The sequence below is a fragment of the Carcharhinus amblyrhynchos genome, chromosome X, assembly GCF_965287045.1.
Source record: "Carcharhinus amblyrhynchos chromosome X, sCarAmb.v2.hapA, whole genome shotgun sequence".
Taxonomy (NCBI): Eukaryota; Metazoa; Chordata; class Chondrichthyes; order Carcharhiniformes; family Carcharhinidae; genus Carcharhinus; species Carcharhinus amblyrhynchos.
The window spans coordinates 8,619,003-8,643,357 of record NC_137359.1 but is presented as its reverse complement, the minus strand read 5'-3'; the positions used below and the strand labels follow the sequence as shown (position 1 = coordinate 8,643,357).

General features: G+C 44.2%; 1 protein-coding gene across 5 annotated transcripts in view; it reads left to right on the top strand.

The window, feature by feature from the left end:
- smarcc2 (SWI/SNF related BAF chromatin remodeling complex subunit C2) overlaps positions 1–24,355 on the top strand; it is a 145,062-nt gene that overhangs the window by 83,921 nt on the left and 36,786 nt on the right. For all 5 annotated transcript variants that reach the window (XM_080218061.1, XM_080218060.1, XM_080218059.1 and 2 more), the window contains exons 12-19: positions 2,865–2,924; positions 6,628–6,665; positions 8,100–8,230; positions 9,628–9,699; positions 15,890–16,003; positions 21,088–21,241; positions 21,517–21,633; positions 22,411–22,473. In XM_080218061.1, coding sequence (XP_080074187.1) covers positions 2,865–2,924; positions 6,628–6,665; positions 8,100–8,230; positions 9,628–9,699; positions 15,890–16,003; positions 21,088–21,241; positions 21,517–21,633; positions 22,411–22,473 — 749 coding nt within the window. The remainder of the gene's footprint in view (positions 1–2,864; positions 2,925–6,627; positions 6,666–8,099; positions 8,231–9,627; positions 9,700–15,889; positions 16,004–21,087; positions 21,242–21,516; positions 21,634–22,410; positions 22,474–24,355) is intronic.

Sequence of the window (24,355 nt, the reverse complement as noted above, 5' to 3'; positions counted from 1 at the left end):
AGTAGTAATGGCGAAAGAGCCTGGGGCAGTCGTACGTTTAGCACAAGAGAACAGCACAGATACCTCTAAGGCCTTTTACATGCGGTACCACACAAAGGCCTGTTACTGATTGGGCATTAAAGATCTTCTGATGTGACTGGAAGAGTAGGTGACCTCTGTTGTATCCTGGTCGATGTTCATCCTAAAACCAAAACTAAAAAGACAATAGTCTGGCCATTTATCTTGCTGCTGCTTGTTAGACCCTGCTGTGCGCAAATCTGCTATCACTTTTGCGTACAAAGTAATGGGGACTGCACTTCAAAAGTATAGAATTGACTGTGAAGTAATTTAAATCGAGCTAAAAGCATGAAAGGCGCTATATAAAAGCATGCTCTTTACTGAAATGCAGACACGACATCCACTGAAACCTTGCGTTTATCTTTGTGACATAAAGAAAAGTAAAATAATAAAAATAACCTGAAAAAAACAAGAAGTAACATTTTGTGAGTTGATAGTATTTCCCGCTGATTGTTTCCACAAGTTATAAGAGAAGATTGTCTCATTGTTCAGCTATTGAGCCCATTCTGCACTGGACCCTCATCCTCTGCTGATTTGCCATCATCAACATTCTCTTCCTGATGCTGCTGCTCATCCATAATTAGACAGAAATATACAGAATGCCACTTTTCAATCTCATTGTACAGACACCCTGATGCAGTCCAAACGTTGAAACTGTTTGAACACATCTGCTCAGCAATACTCCTGGTCTTCATGTCTGCTTCCAAAAAGACTTTGCTGTGTGGTGCAGGTCTTACCTACCCGACAGATTTTGAATGGATTGCCCGTGGGAATAATTTTCACCTTCATTGCTTACACAGTAAGTTTCTGGAGCTGATCACCCACCCAGTCTTCCTTCCCATTTAAATCAAGCGAATTCTATTAACAGGCGGCTGATCTGCTGTCCCAGTCTACTGTTCAAGCAGTGATGGTAAAAATTACCCTAGTGACTCTGAGGAGCCTTTCGACCAGTTGTCATTCCAGAATACTTGGGGAACACACACAGCTTCATTAAGGAAAGGACCCCGTTGTCCATCCCTGGAAGCTGTGCAATGAGCTGAAGAATTTTGTCAGCACTTGCAGAGCATTCATCAATAATTGCGCAAACGATGGCTGCCCTGAATGCTGACATTGCAATAGCAGCAGCACTTAGAAAAGTATTTCATTGCATGTTAAGCACTATGGGATGTCCTGAAGATGTGAAAGGTGCTGTATAAATGCACAGCTTCATTTCAACGTGGGGTGATTTAGTTATGGTACTAAGATATTGTACAGGTGCATGCGTGGTTGGTATCTCAATTAAAGGTACCCTGACTCCCACTATCTTGGTGTTGAATGTAACATAATAACCTGCATGTCAAAACAAGAGTATCTGTGACCTTCCTTATGGAACAGTAGACGAGCTGATCATTGTCATTCCTCCTGCTAGTGCCCAGAAGGACCCTGTGGCATAAGCATATAGTCTTTGCTTTAAAGCTACTGGCAACGTGTTGTCGCTTCAGGAAGAACGCACACATCTTTCTGTGGGATTCATCACTGCCCCCCGCGGTTGATGCACAGATCTGGAGAGCACAAAGTTTTAGTGGTCCTTCCTGTACCTCCTTTCTTGTGTTTGCATCAGCTTGTCTATCAGATTGAGAACTGCTCCCTGTGGCCTTTTGAAGCCACTGAGTATCTCAATTCAGCTCCTGCAACTGAGCTCAGTATCGGACCACATTCTGATACTTGAAAACCATCTTTTGTTTGCGTATCGTGAGAGTTGATTGCAATTAAAATCGAGGATAAATTCATTGCTGATTAATTTTAAGAGCTCAGGAAAAATTGAGATCGCTCCATGAATACCTTACTGCGCCTTAACTTGGGTAAATTGGTTTTGGAAGCTTTGTCACCAAAAGGCAAGGCAATGAGCAACAAGCAGATAGCTCAGTATCTAATTTTGTACTGTGCATTATCATTTTGTGGCCAAGAAGCCTGAGGTAAGGTCATTCCACCTTTTTCATTGCTGTTTCCTAGCCACTTGTCAACTATAGCACTTAGAGTTGCCATCTCAAGTAATCCTTACATTGCTGCCCAAATTTAATTGCTTCACACCATAGCGACCCTGGCAAATTTCCTGTTGTTATAGGTCCTTAGCAAAAGACTAACTGTCTTGGATTTGCACTGCTTTGATACACTGATTTTCCTCGGAGTATGCTTCAGTGAAGACTGCCTATCTTCTAGAATCTTCATTCTTTGTACGATATGCATTGTTCACATATTTTATTTGTATGCTCATCAAATGGCTTCCCCAGAACTTGTCAGTCTAGCTTTTAATGCTATAATGTGTGGAGGATATGTAATACTTGAAGAATGAGAAAGACCCTACAAGGTAAGGTAGGCAACCTACCTTTCTCTGCAATATTGTTTTGCATCAACTGATGTGTATAATCCTTTCCCAAACTTTTTAAAATATTCAATGGGGAACGCAGTCTCTCATCCACCCTGCACGGATTATGCATGTGTCACGTTGCCAGCCAGTGACATACTAAGCACACCAAACAGTGCCATCATCTTGGTTGGTAAGCTTCAGACTGCAGTAGAATGTTGAACTCAGACTTTGATGGTTGTTCTGAATCTGAGCTGGAAGCAATTTTCATTCTGTCTTTAAGATGTGGGATTGATTATAGAAGGAAGTTCAAGTAACTTGAGTGAGCATGAGGACAGTTTCCCACAAACCTGCAGTGTTCATTTTTGTTACCTGCTGTGGGCTTATTGCAAACTCTTGGTGAATGTTTGCAGTTGTTGTAGAATAGTTTGCAATGTTTATATCTTCAGATTTTCTCTTTTAGTGAACACGAAGAAGGATTCTGAATCTGCTCCAGTGAAGGGCGGCACTATGACTGATCTAGGTAAAGAATAGTCTATTAATCAATGTATCTATTCATCTCTATCTCTCTACCGATCAATCTGTCTACCTATCTCTCTCCATCTATATATTTAGCTCAAATCCTCAATCTACCCCTGTGTCTCAATTTTAACAAAAGCAATCAGAGCACTCTTGCTCTAGATTTAAGCCCCATTCTATTTTATAATCCAGACTAAATTTCCAGCAGGGTGCTTCTTTGTTACTGTGTTGTGAGTGAGATGTAAAACCGAGATCCCCATCTACTTGGTCAAGTGAAATGTTAAAGATTTCATAGCTCTCTTCAAAGAAACATGGGTGGTTTCTTGGTGTCGTAGCCAACATTTATCCCTCAGCTAACTCCATCAAAGACAGATATTCATCTCATTTCACATTCATCTCATCTCACAGTCATGCATCTCATTGCCGTTTGGGCACCTTTGCTGTGTACACACTTTGCTGTATTTCCCCTTACAACATTTCAAAAGTACTTCATTGGCTATGAAGTGTTCTGGGACATTTTGCTTTCATGAAAGGAGCAATATAAATGCAACTCTTTGATTATCCAGAAGGGAGAATCATTTGCAGCAGTATGATTGTAATGGTCCAAATTGATTTTGGACTGCTTCATGTTTCCCATACAAACATCAGTCACATCGTTAGCTGCATTCATTTCGGTCTAAGAATTGCTTTCCGTAAGAAACGTAAAAGGTCTTCACACACCAAAAAAGGGAAATAAATTGAAGTAACCATTTTGAAAAGATAGCTGAGTTAAATCTTATTTGCAGTAAGCTTACCAGATCTGGTCAATCGTGTTCAAATTGTGAGCAAGGTCAGTCAGAAGTGAGACCAACTCCATTTCTATTTGAGAAGAACGTTGGGGGAAAAGAGTTATTTGTGTAGTATTGATTCCTATGGGGGTAGCTAAAGCTGTGAAAAGCTAGCTGTTGTCCCACAATGGTTTCTTCAGTTGTATCAGTAGGAAACAGAGGTAATGACCCACGGTGTTGTCTGCCCCCTGGAACCTGACGTGTGTATGTACAGCACTCCTTCAAGTCGCACTACATGAACAAGATTTTCTTCCGTACCTTTTTTTTGTGAGCTACAAGATATAAATTGCATTAAACGAAAAAAAACTGCACAAGGGGGATGCTCTCTTCAATCTGTTCAGAGAAAACGCAGCAAGACATGAATGTAGTGGTGGCAATAGCTGGAGCCCCCTCAGTACGAAGTATAGAAACAGACTATTCTGCCCAACTGGTCCATGCAGTGTTTGAGCCTTCTCTCGCATCCTTCATCTAACCCTATTACTTTATCCTTCTATTGCTTTCACCCTCACAAGTTTTACCAACTTCCCCTTGACAGCATCTCCATGATCACCTATTTCCCTATTGATTTATTCATGGCTACCTTGTATACTCTCTTCCACCTTACAAACCAACTCAAGAACAGCTTCTTCCCTGCTGCCATCAGACTATTGAATGGACCTACCTTGTATTAAGCTGATCTTTCTCTACACCCTAGCTATGACTGTAACACTACATTCTGCACTCTCTCCTTTCCTTCTCTATGAACGGTATGTTTTATCTGTATAGCATGTGAGAAACAATACTTTTCACTGAAAACCAATACATGGGCCAATTACAAATTAAATATTTATGGCTCCTAGTTCTAGTCTTGCCCAGATGTGGAAACATATAGACATCTACTCTATCAAACCCTTTCATAATCATGAACATCTATGTTGGGTTTTCAGGTTATCCCACAGAAGGAGCCTTCCTGATAGGTATAACCTGTCAGTTCTGATATCATCCTAGGAATTTTTTTATTCCTTCTACAATACCTCTATATCCTTTTTAGAATATGGAGACCAAGTGTTGTCTAACTAATGAACCAACAGGCTGTGCCAAAGTATGCTGAAATGTTTATAAAGTCGTAGAGTTTGACAACATAGCAAGGAGCCCTACAGCCCATAATGTCTGTGACAGCCGTCAAGCCCTTATCTATTCTGTTGTTTTATTAGCAGAGTGCCTGCGCGCTGCGCCTTGAGGCTCATTATAGGCTGTTCCCTGACTGCTCAAGCTTCATGCTAATAATGTGTTGGACATTGGTCGCTCATCCAGGGCTCAGTTAGAAGTGCACATTGCAGATATTTACTGCCATATTGACAGTAACAATACGAAAACAAGGATCTAGATATGTAAACGCACCCCTTGGAAATTCTTTAGGTTGATAAATTGGACTGCCTTTTGGAACATATTCAGTTGGCAGCATCAACTGAATTAGATCAAACATTTCTCTGGTGCAACTCGAGGGAAAAACACTGAGTCCTAGCTACTTGTCCTATAGGTCTGCCTACATAGGTGGCTGTCTGTGGTTGCAAGTGCATCTCAGGGTATAGCTTTACCATGTTTACCTGTACCTGGATCACTGGTGCAACCATGCCAGTCGATAATCTGAAATACCCAAGAAATTCATATTTTTATGCGTCTGGCAGTCTCGCAGGAAAACATCTGTCCTTCGAAAGGTTTGTTACAGTACTGAGGGTTTTGACTTCTCCATTGTACAATGGATGGATCTTCGTAGAGGTTTTAAGAATTTGAAATTTCAGGACAGCAATCTTACTTGCCAATATGACGACTTCAGCTAAACTTTCTCAGGCTTTACAAGTGGCCCTGTAACCCGCCCAGTAAGAGCTGACAATGCCTTATCCCTGGAACTGTCATGATGGTCAGAGTTGCCTGTGCTGTATTGTGCCCTTAAGGGATGGAGCCTCACTTAGAAGGCAACTGAGTTCCAGGCAAGTGGTTTCTGTAGCAGTCTACATGGCATGTCCATCAGTTGTCACTAGTTTTTCATTAGTTTATTAGTGTCACAAGTAGGCTTACAGTGAAGTTACTGTGAAAATTCCCTAGTTGCCACACTCCAGCGCCTGTTCGGGTACGCTGGGGGAGAATTTAGCATGGCCAATCCACCAAACCAACATGTCTTTCAGACTAAGAGAGGAAAGCGGAGCTCCAGGAGGAAACGCACGCAGACACGGGGAGAATGTGTAAACTCCACACAGACATGTTGTGGAGATGTCAGCATTGGACTGGGATGGGCACAGTAAGAAGTCTCACAAAACCAGGTTAAAGTCCAACAGGTTTATTTGGTGTCATGAGCGTTTGGAGCACTGCTCCTTCGTCAGGTGAGTCCACTCAGCACTCCAAAAGCTCGTGATACTAAATAAACCTGTTGTGCTTTAACTTGGTTTTGTGAGACTTCTTATTGTGTCCACACAGATAGTGACCCAAGCTGGGAATCGAACACGGGCCTCTGGTGCTGTGAGGCAGCAGTGCTAACCACTGTGCCACACTAAGATCAGTAACACTGGCTTTGAAATATTTTCATGATTGAACAAGGAGTTTCTGTGATCAGACATCTCTGTGGTAGTCCACTACTTAGGGTGTCCAACCTGCCCACCCTGAACACTGATAATCCATCTCGGCTGTACTCTCTGGGTGTGTAGAGGATATAGTTCATGTATAATGGATACCCCCCTCAGGTAAGTTAAGCCTCACTGTAAAATGACTTCACATTCTTCTTTTCAGCTGTTATTTGATAAAAACAGAAAGAAGCTTTCTATTACTCTGGAGTTGCAGGGCACATTTGAAACCATTTACACTGTAGGCTAGATGAGCAGTAATGATCTCTCTTTTCTCTTCTAGATGAACAAGAGGATGATAATCTGGAGACTACAGGCAAGGTAAGAATGCTGCTCATACATTTTTCCCTGTAGTTTTAGTGTTAGTTTTGTGAGGAGCAGTACCCTTCAGTTTTTATTTTGCTCTTAAACATCCTTTCTATTTGTGAGAGTTGCTATTTTTGAAGATCATTCCAACAATGCCACTTGTCATGGCTTTGCTGAAATAACGAGCTAGATTGCAGTGGGCGATTAACTGCACAAGTACTGCGCCACAAGTCAAAGCCTAAAATGGCAAAGAGGCAGAGGGGTATTTCCACTTTGTTGTGCAGTTTCATTCCAGTGCTATTGCCTATAGCTGGTCTTGTGCCAGTGCAGACTCCACAGCTACTCAGGTAAAAATTATGAATGCCTCGGTGAACAAGTTCCTTGGACAAGTCACAGTTGTGGACAGCTGAATGTTTAAAACCATGCAGACATTTGTCTGCCTGCATTAGTGTGCATTCCGCTGACTGATCGTCTGCTGCATGTGAGGCCTGGAATTCAGCTACATAATGTCTAATCTTCTGGCATGAAACAATCAAGGTCCTAGTAGTGCAGGAAGCACACGCTCATTACAGGATGGAAATGTGCCACAAAAAAACACCCCTGTCCAGGGTCTCAGCCTCAACCAGGGATTAGTCTCTTTTATATTTAAAGAAGAGGCCTCAACCAGGCATGAGGTTTCCCATTTAAATATTGGTTTGCTGTGAGACAGGTTGTGTATCTGTCAACCATATCTATTCACAGCCTAACAGATGGTCCTTAGAAAGACCAACAGGCTCAGTGATTAAAATATGCTGACTTCAGTATGGAACTGGGATGTGTTCCTCCTGACTCCACGTTCAAACCACCTAGTACATCGAGTGAGGCACTTGAAGAGTGAATTGAACTTATATGATGGAGTGGTGGAATCGGGGAGAGAGGGTGTGACACACTCAGTGGGGATGCTGCTTGCCACTTGAAGTATGATCGAGGTGGGCTGTGTGAAGGTTCCAATAAGTCACGGGGATGAATGTTCCTGATGCTAATGAAGAGTCAGGCTCTGACAGGGAGCGACCTTGTATTGCAACAATGGCACTTGTAAAATAACCTTGTTCACAATTTGCCTGCTTCTTTCAAACAATGATGCTGGTCAGCAATCAATAACGTTGGATTCCACTCTTCTATCTATTGTGCTGCCTTCACTATAATTCAAGTTGTGTTAAGTACCTCTGTGAAATTCAGCTGATAGCTTGATGGTCCATGGTTGCACATTGTTTCCCCAGAGCATTCAGTTTAAGGGGTAGTGCCATTTTGAAAGATAACTGCCTGGACATGCCAGGAATGAGTTCTGTCATTTGTGAATGGTCCAGTTTGAGAAAGCTAAGTTCAGAGGGGTGGGAGGGGGATCTTGTTGAATGACAGAATAAGTCCTTTGCACACAGCAGCAGCAGGTGAATTATGTTTTTCTACTAGGATGAGGAAGACACTTCTGCTGGAAACAAAGGGGAACAGACGAAGAATCCGGACTTACATGAGGACAATGTGACAGAGCAGACTCATCATATTATTATACCCAGCTATGCAGCGTGGTTTGACTACAACAGGTATCCCTGTGGTGCTTGTATTTACTAGGCTGAAGCTGACATACATTTTGTGGTAAATAATGATCAGTTATTATGAATTAAAATCTTCTATGTTGGATATTCATTTTCACTTCATTTGTGCCCCATTGCAAAGGGTTTGCTAGTTCTCAGGATAGCACTGTATTTCATTTGGGCTGCAAGGTATGACAGATATTTTTCTCCCTTTGAATTTTATTTCTTGGATCTGACGTGCCATATGAGCTTTTCCTGTGCTGCAGCCTGTGATTGTACATGGGGATTATTAAAATCCACAGCATCAGTAAAAGAACATACATGTGTTGTACGACTGTATACATCCCAAAGACAATGGGGCGATTCTCCCATCCTGCTGTGCTAATTGTGTAGCGCGGCGAGTCAAGAGAATCATGTAGGGGCGATTCGTGGGATTCCTGCAAGCGTTCACGCCCTGCTGGCGTCTCCCAGCACCAGATTTCTGGCACGGTCTTCTCCATGCTGGAAATTGGCGGGGAGGCAGGACTTGCATTCAAATGATGTTTTACATATCATTTATGTGCTATTAGCGAACCTGGGACTGAATTTTCCGGGCCCGCTAGCCTCTCCCACTCTGCCAGTGGGGGTGGCCCTAGCTCCCCACTTTCAGGGAGCTAGCAGCCCTACTCCGTTGGAGTGAAAGAGGGGGGGACAATCGGTGGCCCCCAAGGGGGTTGGGTGGTGAGTGAGGGTAGTGCCCTTGGGCATGGGCACCCTGGCAATGCCAGCCTATGCCCCCGACACTGCCCAAAAGGCAAAGTACCCATGACCAGGGCACACCTTGGCACTGCTCATTGTGGCCAGGGCATATGGGGGCAGGGCCTAAGGGGTAATTGGTGGGGCTCCCTCTGCCACACTGCATTGGGTTCGATGGGGGCAGAAGGGAGGCCAGCAATCAGAGCCCCACCCACTGAAATCTAATGATATTTGAACTGATGGCCTCTGCATTGCACAGAGTGTGGGAGATTCTCCCACTGAAAAAAACAGTGTGAATTACTCCAGTTTTCTCTCAAATTCAACACTTAGAATTTTTTGGAGAATTCCGCCCAATACCTGCCATATCCAGAAGTCCAGATAGCCTAACATCAGCATCAGAGAAGGAATTTGGCCATAACCCACTCAGTAGGAAATTGTTGGGATGAGAATTGATGCCTATTCCTCTCTCCCCTTCCTTCTCCTGTCCCCCCGAGGTTTCACTGTGTATTGAAGTCGATGGAAGGTGAATAGGTGGTCGGTCTGATTCTGCTGGTCTCCCCCGGGGCTGAAATTAAGAGCGGGTTAGCATGAAGCTTATTTTAGGGAGACCTGGTTATACAAAGTGGCAGTTAACAGTTCAACCAGGCCTGAATTATCCTTCTTCTCGACAGTGTCCATGCCATTGAGCGACGAGCTCTCCCGGAATTCTTCAATGGAAAAAACAAATCCAAAACCCCAGAAATGTGAGTATTTATTTACAGATAAGACTTTGTTTTCTAGAGAATAGTAAGTGACAGATTGGTTCCCAGGCCTGCAATACATTGGAAGACTTTTGTCTGAGTTACAGTACTTGAAAGGGGTGGGGGGGGGTGGGGGGGGGGGGGGGGTTGCATGCCAACATAAGTAGTTTAACATTTTAAAGTTTGTAAGTTTGTTTATTAGTGTCATAAGTAGGCCTACATTAACACAGCAGTGAAGTTACTGTGAAAATCCTCCAGTCGCCACACTCCGGCACCTGTTCGGATACACTCGGAGAATTTAGCTTGACCAATGCACCCAACCAGCACGTCTTTGGACTGTGGGAGAAAACCGGAGCACCTGGAGGAAACCCGTGCAAACTGCACACAGACAGTGACCCAAGCCGGGAATCGAATTCTAGTCTCTGGAGCTGTGAGGCAGCAGTGCTAACCACTGTGCCACCATGCCACCCTGTACTCCCAATTTAGGAGGTTTACTCAGGACATTCATTAATGACTAGCAGAGGTCTGTCACTTTTGAATTGGCAGGTGAGGAGATCATCTTCAAATGACCTTGATGACAAGTCTCAAGATGTAGCCAATTGTTCATCCTACACACTTATATTCAAAACAAATACCCTGCAGTCAAGGCATGTCAGGGAAGACATACGAAAAGTTGCTATCTCTCAGGATATACCACATCCACTAAACACACCTGACTCCTTTAAAGGATTCATAAAGAATCAGATATGTTACAATCCCCTTTGAGGCCAATAACATTTAACAAGCAATGAATTTCCCAAACCAGCATTGGAAATAATCGTTCATGTTTTTAGACTTTTACTGTAACAAACAAACCGTAATCATCAACATAGAAAACAGAAGCATTCGGCCCGTCGAGCCTGCTCTGCCATTCATTTTGATCATGGCTGATCATTGAATTCAATATCCTGGTCCACCTTCCCTCCCCAGTCCCCTGATCCCTTTAGCTCCAAGAGCGATATCTAATTTCTTCTTGAAATCAGACAACATTTTGGCCTCAACTACTTTCTGTGGGAGTGAATTTCACACATTCACCATTTGCTGGGCGAAGAAATTTCTCCAGAGTTTAATTATTATTGTCACAAGTAAGTTTACATTAACAAGCAACGAAGTTACTGTGAAAGTCCTCTATCGCCACACTCTGGCGCCTGTTTGGGTACACTGAGGGAGAATTTAGCATGGCTAATGCACCTAAAGCACATCTTACAGACTGTGGGAAGAAACCGGAGCACCTGGAGGAAACCCACATATACACAGGGAGAATGTGCAGCCTCCACACAGGAATCGAACCATGGTTCCTGGCGCTGTGAGGCAGCAGTGCCAACCACTGTCCCACTATGTTGCACCTCAGTCCTAAAAGGTTTACCCCTTATCCTCAAACTATGACCCTAGTTCTGGACTCCCCCACCATTGGGAACATTCTTTCTGAATCTACCCTGTCTAACCCTGTTAGAATTTTATAAATTTCTATGAGATCCCCTCTCACTCTTCTAAACTTCAGTGAATATAATCCGAACTGATTTAGTCTCTCCTCATATGACAGACCTGCCATTCCCAGGAATCAGCCTGGTAAATCTTCGCTGTACTCCCCCTATAGCAAGGACATCCTTCCTCAGATAAGGACACCAAAACTGCACACAATCAACACAGAATATAAGAAAGGGTACTTGTATTTTAACTTAGTAGTCCAATTGAGATGTATCTCACAACCCTTTCGCTATGCACCTTGTAGCGCTGCAAGAACAAGTCCAAAGTTCCTCCTGGCTGTCCAGCAGACTCATTTCACCCTGCTGCACTAGGTTGAAACTCTGTGTCCTTTGAAAGTCACTCCACTCAACCTGAATCTTCCAGATTCGAATTTCACCAGCAAGGCCCACCTCCAACTCCTTGTTCCTTAAGTCTCCAAACGTCATGTTGGTTCGGCCCCCTTCCTTTGGAACAGAAAAAATACTCTCACAAGCATCCTGCTTAACAGTCCAGCTCTGTTGCACCCAGCAGTATCTGCTTTGCCTCTCTCCGTGTTTCACAAAGCAGCTGTCCCTTTACTGTGAGTTACTATGTGCAGGTGTGAAAAATCTCACTTGCTTTCAAAAGGTTTCTGTGTGAGATACATTTCCATGTCAACTCAACCACATAGGCATGTGTCTGTGATAGGGTGTTTTTGAATTCCCAATTTAGTTAACCTTAAGTTAAAGGACTGTTTTGTAAAGTCCAGCGTTGATAACTGAGGCAGCCATAAGCAACTAGCCAATGTGGGTTTCAAAGTCCTGATTGCTGGGCTATTTCGGTATCCAGCACAAAAAGGTGGCCTAATCATTAGCATTTTGGCTCCCATCTTAGTCACATAAATCTGAAATAATAGAGCAGTGGTCATGGTTTTTAATGAACAGCACCGTGGCAGATTTTAAAATCGAGCTCAACAAATTTGGCATTTATGCACTGGAACCAGAAGAATGACAATAAAAACAACCTGAATGGCATCAATGAGTTCATTCAAGTCTTAGATGGAAGACAATCTGTCACCCCTATCCATTCTGTCCAACACATGACACTAGGCCCGCACTGAGATTGACTCTCAGAAGTAGTCTAGCAAACTATTCCAGTGTAAAATAATACTTACCACCACAAAGATTACAGCAGTCATTGAATCCCTACAGTGCAGAAGGAGGCCATTTGGCCCATCAAGAATGCACCACAACAATTCCATCCGGGCCCTACCCTTGTAACCCCACATATTTACCCTGCTAATCTCCCTGACACTAAAGGGCAATTTAGCATGGCCAATCCACCTATCTTTGTACTGTGGGAGGAAACCGGAGCACCTGGAGGAAACCCACGCAGATACAGGGAGAACATGCAAACTCTGCACACACAGTGACCCAAGGCTGGAATTGAACCTAGATCCATGACACTGAGAGACAACAGTGCTAACCACTGTGCCACCATGCCAATGCCACTGTGCTGCCAATGTTCATGGAGAAAGCTCACCATCAGGGGAACTAGGGTCATGGAGGTCTGCAGCACAGAATAGGCCCTTCAGCCCACCACATCTGTGCCAGTCAAAGACAAACTGCCTAATTATTCTAATCCCATTTCCCAGCATTTAGCCCATAGCTTTGTATGCCTTTGTATCTCAAGTGTACATCTAAAAACTTCTTAAATGTTATGAGGTTTTTTTCCCCTCTCCCAATCTATATCCATTCAGTTAATAATCTACCTCGGGTTGAGCAATAAATGTGGTCAGTGACAGCCACATCCCAAAACCACATTTTTAAGACTCCCATGCAGACCTCAATGAGGTGGGGCAGACAGCCATTTTGCTTATTCTTCTCGCTGAGGTGGCACTTTGAAGGAGTCCCAGATGAGGTAGTTACCAAGCACACAGTGTGCTGTCACTCATGGGAAGTACCAGAGAGAGAAGCAGTAATAACCAATAAAGCATATCCAGCAATAGTGAGAAAATAAAATCCTTCCAAATTTTGTTCTGTCAAAGAGACTCAGATTCACTCACTCCTGTAAGTAAATCCCATGTTCATTATCTGCCAGAATTGACTTGTGCTGCCTAATATCTAACAATGCAGTAACCTAACCACCTAGTGGTGTAACAGTAGTATCCCATTGTGATCTTAACTTGATTTTTTTTTGCATTTATGCCTCTGACCTTTTCAAAGGTGGCTTGAGAAAACACTTAGTAAGTTGGGACCACGCATGAATCATTAGGGTGCTTTATCTCACAAGGTGAACAGACAGAGTAACAGGCATGGTCACACTCACTTAATTCAATCAGTACAATGTGTCTTTGTGTAATACATAATAGTGAACATGCCGTACTTTCACAAATCACAAAGTTCTTCCACTTGACATAAACAAAATAAATTCCCCTATTCTTCTGTGCCTGGCCAAAGTGTTCCCTCGTAGCTTCCTGTTTAAAGCTTGACTGACTTTGCTGGACCTGAGGGGTGGCCATTTGTTGAATGTCTGGAGCAAGAAGCCTTCTCACTTGACGAGTGTGAGGTGTTTACTGATTCCCAAGACAGGCTTAATGATTCGCTTGTTATCATACTGTCTTTGGGGGAACAATGTCAGGCAGGCAATATCAAGGTGGCACAGTAGCATAGTGGTTAGCACAAGGCAGGGACCCGGCTTAAATTCCAGCCTTGGGTGACTGCCTGTGTCTCCTTGGGTTTCCTCTGGCTGTTCCAGTTTCCTTCTACAGTCCAAAGATATGGAGGTTAGGTGGATTGACCATGCTAAATTGCCTACTGGTCTGCAAGGATGTGTAGGTTAGATGGATTGGCCATACTAAATTGTCCCTTGGTGTTCAAAGCTGTGTAGGTTAGATGGATTGGCCATACTAAATTGTCCCTTGGTGTTCAAAGCTGTGTAGGTTAGATGGATTGGCCATACTAAATTGTCCCTTGGTGTTCAAAGCTGTGTAGGTTAGATGGATTGGCCATACTAAATTGTCCCTTGGTGTTCAAAGCTGTGTAGGTTAGATGGATTGGCCATACTAAATTGTCCCTTGGTGTTCAAAGCTGTGTAGGTTAGGTGGATTGGTCATGGGATGGCTCTTTCGGAGAGTCGATGAACCGAATGGCTCCGTTCTGCCCTGTAGGAACTCTATGGTTCTAATATCAGTGTCTAGTCTATTAGCATATTAACCAACTTTCATCTTTGTGCTTGGTTTTGAACTTGTGTAAAAACACAATCCTTAAATGCAGCTCTTTGGTAGAATCCTAGAATCCCTACAGTACAGAAGGAGGCCATTTAGCCCATCGAGTCTGCACCGACCACAATCAGGTCCTATCCGCATAACCCCACGTATTTACTCTGCTAATTCACCAAACACTAAGGTCAATTTTAGCATGGCCAATCAACCGAACCTACACATCTTTGGACTGTGAGAGGAAACCAGAGCACCCGGAGGAAACCCATGCAGAACCAGGTGACACAGACAGTGACCCAAACCAGAAATCGAACCCGGGTCCCTGGCACTGTGAGGCAGATGTGCGAACTCACTGTGCCAGTTGTTTCGCTATTCAATCCACCACGGCCGCAGGACCCGCTGCTCCTCCCAGGACTCCGGCGGCGGAGGAGAAGCTGTGAGGAGGCGGTGAGAGGAGTAGGAGAGGCCAGCACGGGGTTTCTGTGGCCACGCAGCAGCTGCTGGAGCTGTCAGCTTTTTTTCCACATCCTTTCCGCAGATAACTGATCAAGAAGTCCCCAAGCTTGGCAGATGGAAGAAACATTCCACTCCAGTAAATCTCTGCAGCACAGATTTTATGTGCACACCTATCATGAAAGAAGAAACACCTCTTTCATGTGTGGGACCAATTTGTATGGGGCCGACTGAATTTAGGACCTCTACTGAGGACCATGTGTATTCATTATGAGGCCTTCAGAAATGTGAAAACTAGATTCTGGAATATTTTAGAAGGATTGGCTTTCCTTGAATTAAATTCAAAATCTGTAAATCTGTAAGAAAGAAACTTGAGTTTGTAAATCACCGTTCACATTCCAGGGGGACCTCCCTCCTTTGCAGGGGCAGCCAGTTTTGTACAGCCAGTTCCCACAGACAGTAATTAGATCAGTGAATATTGTTCAGGTAGCCTGATCTTGGAATCGTGTCATAGGATCTTTTGCTTCCTCTTAGCCAGGCACCTGGGGCTTTGTTTAACACCCCATTTAAAAGGCAGTGCCCCTGAATTGGGCCATCAGATCATGCACTGTGAATCCAGCATCTCTCTGTCTCAGAGGCGAGAGTACTACCAGCTGACAAGCAGACACTTTCCGTTATCTGGGCTAACTGGCAGCAAATGGAGTTTCATATTGAAAGTAAAAATAGGAGGCGCATACATACCCTGTTCGTGGGTTAGAACTCTCCAAGAAGGAAGGTGAGAAAGATCTAAAGAAGTTAGTTGACTCACTTCTCACATTAGCGGAACACAGTGAGAGGTCAGTGCACGTGGTGACGAGGACATTGGGCTATCTCACAAAATCCATTCATTTCATCCTGTGCAGTGGTGTAGCAAAGCTGAACATACAGTACAGCGAACAGCCTGATCAATTCGGCTCTTGTTTTGTGGTGTCTCTTAACAGTGACTTTTTGGAAAACTGATATTTCAACCATCTTTTTAATCCCGTTTTTCCCCAGTTACCTTGCCTATCGTAATTTCATGATTGACACGTACCGTCTGAATCCACAGGAGTACCTCACCTCAACAGCATGTCGTCGGAACCTAGCAGGGGATGTCTGTGCAATAATGAGGTACTTCAAAGAGAAAAATTGTTCAAATTCACTTCAACAAGCTTTATAACTCCTTCCAGGATTCTCTGGGAGGCTAGAGAGGTGATTGCAGAGCCTCTGGCTCAGATCTTCAGGTCGTCATTGGTCTCTGGTGTAGTCCCGGAGGATTGGAGGATAGCGAATGTTGTCCCATTGTTTAAGAAGGGGAACAGAGACTTTGCCGGGAATTATAGACCGGTGAGTCTTACTTCTGTTGTGGGCAAGGTTTTAGAAAAAATTATTAGGGATAGGATTTATAGTTATTTGGAGTGTAATGAATTGATTAGAAATAGTCAGCATGGTTTTGTAGCGGGTAGGTCGTGCCTTACTAACCTTATTGAGTTTTTTGAGAAGGTGACCAAAGAGGTGGATGGGGGCAAGGCAGTTGACGTGGTATACATGGATTTTAGTAAGGCGTTCGATAAGGTTCACCATGGTAGGCTTCTGCAGAAAATGCAGATGTATGGGATTGTGGGTAATCTAGGAAGTTGGATCAGGAATTGGCTATCAGATAGGAGACAGAGGGTGGTGGTGGATGGTAAATATTCATCATGGAGTACAGTTACGAGTGGTGTGCCTCAGGGATCTGTTTTGGGGCCACTGTTGTTTGTAATTTTTATTAATGATCTGGATGAGGGTATAGTTGGGTGGATTAGTAAATTTGCTGATGACACCAAAGTTGGAGGTGTGGTAGATTGTGAGGAAGGGTGTCATAGTCTGCAGGGAGACTTAGATAGGTTGCAGAGCTGGGCCGAGAGGTGGCGGATGGAATTTAATGCGGAGAAGTGTGAGGTAATTCACTTTGGTAGGAGCAACAGATGTGTCGAGTATAGGGCTAATGGGAGGACTTTGAATAGTGTGGATGAACAGAGGGATCTAGGTGTGTGTGTACATAGATCCCTGAAAGTTGGGAATCAAGTAGATAAGGTTGTTAAGAAGGCGTACGGTGTCTTGGCGTTTATTGGTAGGGGGATTGAATTTAGGAGTCGCAGTGTAATGTTGCAACTGTACACTACTCTAGTGCGGCCGCACTTGGAGTACTGTGTGCAGTTCTGGTCCCCGCATTACAAGAAGGATGTGGAGGCGTTGGAGAGGGTGCAGAGGAGGTTTACTAGGATGTTGCCTGGTATGGTGGGGAGGTCCTATGAGGAGAGACTGAGGGATTTAGGGTTGTTTTCGTTGGAAAGAAGGCGGCTAAGAGGGGATCTTATTGAAACATATAAGATGATTAGAGGTTTAGATAGGGTGGATAGTGATAGCCTTTTTCCTCGGATGGAGAAAGCTAGCACGAGGGGGCATGGCTTTAAATTAAGGGGGGGTAGCTACAGGACGGATGTCAGGGGTAGGTTCTTTACCCAGCGGGTGGTGAGGGATTGGAATGCCCTGCCTGCTGCAGTTGTAAATGTGTCTAGTTTGGGGGCGTTTAAGAGATCTCTGGATAGGTTTATGGACGAAAAGGGATTGGTATAGGCTAGTGGGTCATTGTTTTTGTAACTGGTCGGCGCAACATCGTGGGCCGAAGGGCCTGTTCTGCGCTGTAATGTTCTATGTTCTATGTTCATTTAACTTTTTTCTGAAAATGGTTTTGAAGAACTTTATTGTTGCTGTAGTGTTGCCTTTATCACTGTGGTCTCTTTCTATGAGCACCTAGATCCACTCCCCGTGCATCTTTTCTTAAAACCCTCATCATCTATTCCCATCAAGCCTCCGCAAGTTTCTTTTTGAGATATCTGCCCTCCTTTCCGACTTTGGTGATTTCAATTGTCCTTTCAACTCCCCTGTCCTTTTTTCTGAGCTCCTCTTCTCCCTTAGTTTCTCCTTCCATATAAACCCTCCTATCCATATTCACAGGCAGCTTCTTGACTTCGCCATCCCTCATGGTCTCCCAAATGCCATGATCTCTGACTTCCTTCTAACACTCATTATCCGCATCATCTGACCCCCTCCTCCTAACCCCACTTCCTTTTGTATCTAATCACGGGAAAAACTCCTTCACTATGTCCTCTGTCCTCCAGACTCACTTTGCATTCCTGAACCACAACTGTCTAGTCTTTCATTTTCCATTCATCACAATATTTCTACAGCTATTTAACTTTTCAATCATTGCCTCATCTCTGCCTTGATGCCCTTGTCTCCCGTAAAACCCTCACCCTCCTTCCTGCTGATATGATCACACCTTCACTCCCTTCAGTCCAAACATCACAATTGGTGTGTGAACTTTTCCCATGATAAATTCCCATGTCCACAGTTAGAATGGATTATGCCTACGTATGTTAATCATTATAATTGAGCAATTTGGTCATTCATTTCCCACAATATTGCTTTTGACGTTGTTCATCCAACAGTTTTGTTCCTCAGTAACTGACGCTTCGAATGTGCAAAATAAGTATATAATCAAAATTTAAATTACATCTTGTAGATCTCATGATGAGGATTAATTTAATCCATTGAATTGTCTTTTTTTAATGCTTTATTGAAGTTTTTTCCTGAAAGTATCAGTCTCTCCCAGGATCCTGGGTTTCACCTTTATATTTTTGCCCAGACCTCAAATTCCGTGTAAACTGGAACAGACCTCTGAAGACGGTGGGGCATGTTAGTAAAGTGGTGAAAAAAGGCATTTGGGACACTTTATCAATTGAGATATAGATTACACAAGCAGGGAAGTCATGTTGGAGTTGTATAGAACTTTGGTGAGGCCACAGCTAGAGGACTGTGTGCAGTTCTATCACCACATTATAGGAAGGATATGATTGCACTGGAGGGGGTGCAGGGGAGATTCACCAGGATACTGCCTGGGATGGAGCATTTCAGTTATGAAGAGAGATTGGGTAGGCTTGGGTTGTTGGAAAACCAGTCCAATGCCAGCATCTCCACATCATGACTACCATCGACACCGCATACTGCCGGCTCCAACTGGAGACGATCTCCAAGAAGATAGCACGTATTGACACAGACGTCTTGTTTTCATTGGAGCAGAGACGACTGACGGACGACCTGATCAAGGTGTACAAGGTAATGAGGGACATGGATAGAGTGGATAAGGAGCAGCTGTTTCCCTGAGTTGAAGGGTCAGTCACGAAGGGGCATAGGTTCAAGGTGAGGGGCAGGAGATTCAGGGGGATTTGAGGAAAATCTTTTTAACCCTGAGGCTGCCAATGGGCTGGAATGCACTACCTGGGAGGGTGGTGGAGGTGGGATGCCTCACATCCTTTAAAAAGTACTTGGATAAACACTTGGCACATCATAACATTCAGGGCTATGGGCCAAGTGCTGGCAGATGGAATTAGGTGGGAGTTCAGGTGTTTCTAATGTGTTGCTGTGGACTCAATGGGTCAAATGGCCTCTTCTGCACTGTATGATTCTAGGATTGTATATAATGTGTTCTGGTTACATTGCTGTCATAGCTTTTGATCTGTGTTGTACAAACTTTGGAACACCTGTAGTGTCCTAGGCCCAAACCATCTCCACAATGCAGTGCAGGAACACACCGAGGTTCCTTAGGCAGCACCTTCCAAAACCCCAACCACTACCATCTAGAAAGACAAGAGCCACAGATACCTGGGAATACCACCAACTGGTGGTTCCTTTCCAAGTCACTCACCAGCCTGACTTGGAAATAATTGGCCGTTCCTTCACTGTCACTGGGTCAAAATCCTCTCCCTAATAGCACTGTGGATGTACCTACACCACATGGATTGACTGAAGTCCAATAGCAATCCTGGAACTCGCTCCTTAACAGCACTATAGGTGTGCCGATACCACATGGACTGACCGATGTTCAATAACAATCCTGGAACTCCCTCCCTAACTGCACTGTGGGTGTACCTGTACCACATGGACCGACTGATGTCCAATAACAATCCTGGAACTCCCTCCCTAACAGCACTGTGGGTGTACCTACACCACATGGCCTGACTGATGTCCAATAACAATCCTGGAACTCCCTCCCTAACAGCACTGTGGGTGTACCTACACTACATGGACCGACTGATGTCCAATAACAATCCTGGAACTCCCTTCTTGTCAAAACCTGAAATTGATACCCTGTCAATTCAGCAGCTTCCCATTGAATCCCTACAATCAAGTCTGCAGTGACTCTGTAACAGAATATCCCACCCATGCCGTATCTCTGTAACGCCATGTATTTACCCTGCTAATCGCCCTCATCTTTGGACACCAAGGAACAATTTAACATGGCCAATCCACCTAACCTACACATCTTTGGACACTAAGGGATAATTTAGCATGGCCAATCCACCCTAACCTACACATCTTTGGACACTAAGGGGTAATTTAGCATGGCCAATCCACCCTAACCTACACATCTTTGGACACTAAGGGACAATTTAGCATGGCCAATCCACCCTAACCTACACATCTTTGGACACTAAGAGACAATTAGCATGGCCAATCCACCCTAACCTACACATCTTTGGACACTAAGGGATAATTTAGCATGGCCAATCCACCTAACCTACACATCTTTGGACACTAAGGGATAATTTAGCATGGCCAATCCACCCTAACCTGCACATCTTTGGACACTAAGGGATAATTTAGCATGGCCAATCCACCTAACCCGCACATCTTTGGACACTAAGGGATAATTTAGCATGGCCAATCCACCTAACCTACACATCTTTGGACACTAAGGGATAATTTAACATGGCCAATCCACCTAACCTACACACCTTTGGACACTAAGGGGCAATTTAGCATGGCCAATCCACCCTAACCTGCACATTTTTTTGGACTGTGGGAGGAAACCCATGCAGACACGTGGAGAACGTGCAAACTCCACATAGACAGTGACCCAAGCCGGGAATCGAACCCGGGTCCCTGGCGCTGTGAGGCAGCAGTGTTAACCACTGTGTCAGCCCATTTTTCCATGTTAACCTGCAGTGACACAGTGCGTGTTTTCTTTCCAGTAGTTCTCCTTTTGACTGAGTTGTACGTGAGCTTCATCATGCAAAATGTTTGTGCTTTAAATTATACCCACGTTTGAGGGTCACAATAAATGAGTATCCTGTTCCTATTTTCTCATGCCGTTTCTTGGTTGTCGGCAGGGTGCACGCTTTTCTCGAGCAATGGGGACTCATTAATTACCAAGTGGATGCAGAGAGCCGACCGACACCCATGGGTCCTCCTCCAACGTCACATTTCCATGTACTCGCTGACACACCTTCTGGCCTGGTGCCCCTTCAGCCCAAAGCTCCACAGGTTTGTTTCACAAGCTACTCTATATGAAGCAAAATCTCTCGGATGTATAAACTGAGATGAATTTTATGTATAGTGCACATTCTGTTAGCACTGTATTATATAAATGATGCAGAAAGAGCCACGTATTAAGGCCAAAGTGCCTCTAGCTCCCCCTGATGGCTGTTTTCTGAATGAGATTGGCAACAGGTCAAAGTGTAGTTATATTCTAGACAAACATTATTTTTACAAAACTGAGGGTAATGAACCTTTGCACTAATAAATGCAACTTTTGACAGACATCTGCATCCCAGCAAATGCTTAATTTCCCTGATAAGAATAAAGAGAAGGCAGCAGACATGCAGAACTTTGGACTGCGCACTGATATGTACGCTAAGAAAAATGTTCCCTCGAAGGTAAGACAGGGTTTCAGACTCCAGGCTTATGGCTTCTAACCACCTGTGATGTGATAGACCTGATGTGCAAGAGGGGAGGAAAGCTTCCTGGCTTAAGTGGGCCTTTATCTATTGAAAGTGCGGTCATGATTCTTCTCTTTAAATGAATTGAATTGGTTGTTCAGTTGGGTCTCATTTGATGAAAGCACCCTCTGGATCGGGTCTTAACAAAAGATAGCTTGCTGTGCTGTTTGTAAAGAATTAACACTTTGTCTGGTGTCTGTGCAGGGTAAGTTGACTGTTCTCTCCCATGGCATAACTCCCAGCACCATGCAAGTTCTAGCTCAGGTGGAAGCCATTTGGCCCATCATTGACTACCTGTACTTTTTGGAAGAGGAGCTGGGGTTTTTCCAGCGCCTATCCAACATTTCTGTCTCATGCAGCACTGCCAAAAATACATCACTGAGCCAGCACTGATCGTGGGATCTTTCCATGTTCAATTCACTTTCACGTCCTAGGATGTGTAGGTTCGGGGAATTAGCTGGATACATGTTTGCGGTTAAGGGAATGGGGTGGGGGGATGGTGTGGGTCAGATGCTCCGTTGAGGAGTTGGTGCAGAGTCAGTGGGCTGAATGGCCTCCTTCTGCACTGGAGAGATTCTATGATAGATCAGTGATTTCAAAGTAGCTCATTATTTTGAATTGCTGTGGGCTAAATTGGTGATGCTGTATAAATTAAACTATCATTCCCTAAGGAAGACTTTGCTTTGATTTTACGTCTACATTCTCCTCTCCCAGAGTAAAGCAGCTGCGAGTGCGACCCGAGAGTGGACGGAGCAGGAGACCCTTTTGCTGCTGGAGGTAAGAACATGAGATTCAAATTCCAGGCAGGCTGTACGAGTTACCGCAAAAACCGGTAAAATCAGGCCACAAAACGCTGGTGCTTGATTGGTATTCTCTGCTCCTTACTTTATGACCATAGACTTCCCCACCCTCCCATCCCACCAGTCAATGTCATAGTCACAGAAGTCTACAGCACAGAAAAAGACCCTTTGGCCCATCACATCTGTGCCAGTCAAAGGTAAATTACATAACTATTCTGATCCCATTTCCTAGCTCTTGGCCCATAGCCTTGTATGTGTTGGCACCACAATTGTATATCTAAATACTTCTTCAACGTTGTGAGGGTCTCTGCCTCCACCATCCTTTCAGGCAGTGCGTTCCAGACTTCCACCACCCTCTGGGTTAAAAAAAGCTTTTCCTCACATCCCGTGTAAACCTCCTGCTCCTGACCTTAAATCTCTGCCTCCTGGTCACTGATCCCTCCACCAAGAGGAAAAGTTTCTTCCTGCCTATTCTATCTCCATCATAATTTTCTCCATCTCAATCATGTCCCTCCTCAGTCCCCTCTAATCCAAGAAAAACAACCCCAGTGTATCCAATCTCTCTTCATAACTAAAACTTTCCTGCCCAGGAAACATCCTGGTAAATCTCCTCTGCACCCTTTCCAGTGCTATCACCTCCCTACTATAATGTGGATTCCAGAACTGCACACCATACTCTAGCTGTGGCCGAACCAATTTATTAGATAGTTACAGCATAACCTCGCTGCTCTTAAACTCTTTGCCTTAGCTAATACAGGTAAATATACCATGTTCCTTCTTAACCACTTTATCTACCTGCCCTGCTGCCCTAAGGAACTGGTGTACGTTCACACCAAGCTCTATCTGATCCTCGGTGTTCCCAGGGTCCTGCCGTTCTTCATGTCTTTGTCTTGTTTGTCCTGGCCAAGTGCATCACCTCACACTTATCCAGATTGAATCCTATTTGCCACTGATGGTGACATCAGTCCTCCCACTCTTGTCTGGTTCATATATAGGAAATTCTCAGCAAAGAGAGATTTAAGGTCCACCTAGTTTATCCTCTGCTACCCATCCTCTTTGTCACAGAAATAATAAGCAATAAGAATGAGGTCACTGACTCATGATAGCAAACGGTTGGGCGACAACAGACCCAGACATAAGGTGAGGAAAACTCTGAGTGTTGGAGCACTTTGAGAACCTGATCCTCCCAAGTAGGGTCCACTCATCACATCCTATCTCAAACTCCTCATGCACTGTACCTCAAAATACAGGTTGTTGGGATGCTCCTCTCTACTCCACCTCAAATCAGCAATGCATGTTGGAGTGAGCAGTTTTGCTGCTGTTCTTGTGAAAGTGCCTGGTTTTCCACTCAACTCCCTGCAAATAGCTGAACACAAATAATGCAGGGTCAACCTATTGGGTCACCTTCTGATGTTCTGAACCAAGAGTAACAGTAACATACTGGCAGGTACTCAAACTGTGTGGCAGGTATTTTGATTTATAGAACAAAGAACAACACAGCACAGGAAACAGACCCTTCAGCCTGACAAGCCCACACTGCCGTTTTAATATTGTGAGTGCCCTCTTCTACCTATGACCTTTGTCTACGCCTATTGGACTCCACAATAAAGGTGTGCAAATTTAGAGAATTATAACCAGATTGAGAGACGCCTAATTTAAGGACAATTTGTTAACACCAGTCAGCCTAAAAGCACATTTTTGGGGTGTGGGAGGAAACCGGAGCACCCGGAGAAAACCCACACAAGCACGGGGAGAATGTGCAAACTCCCACAGACACCGACCCAAATCCATGTATCTGCACAGCAAACAGTGATAGTCACTGAGCTGTCGTGTTGCCCGTCAGATGGCCCAGTTTAAGC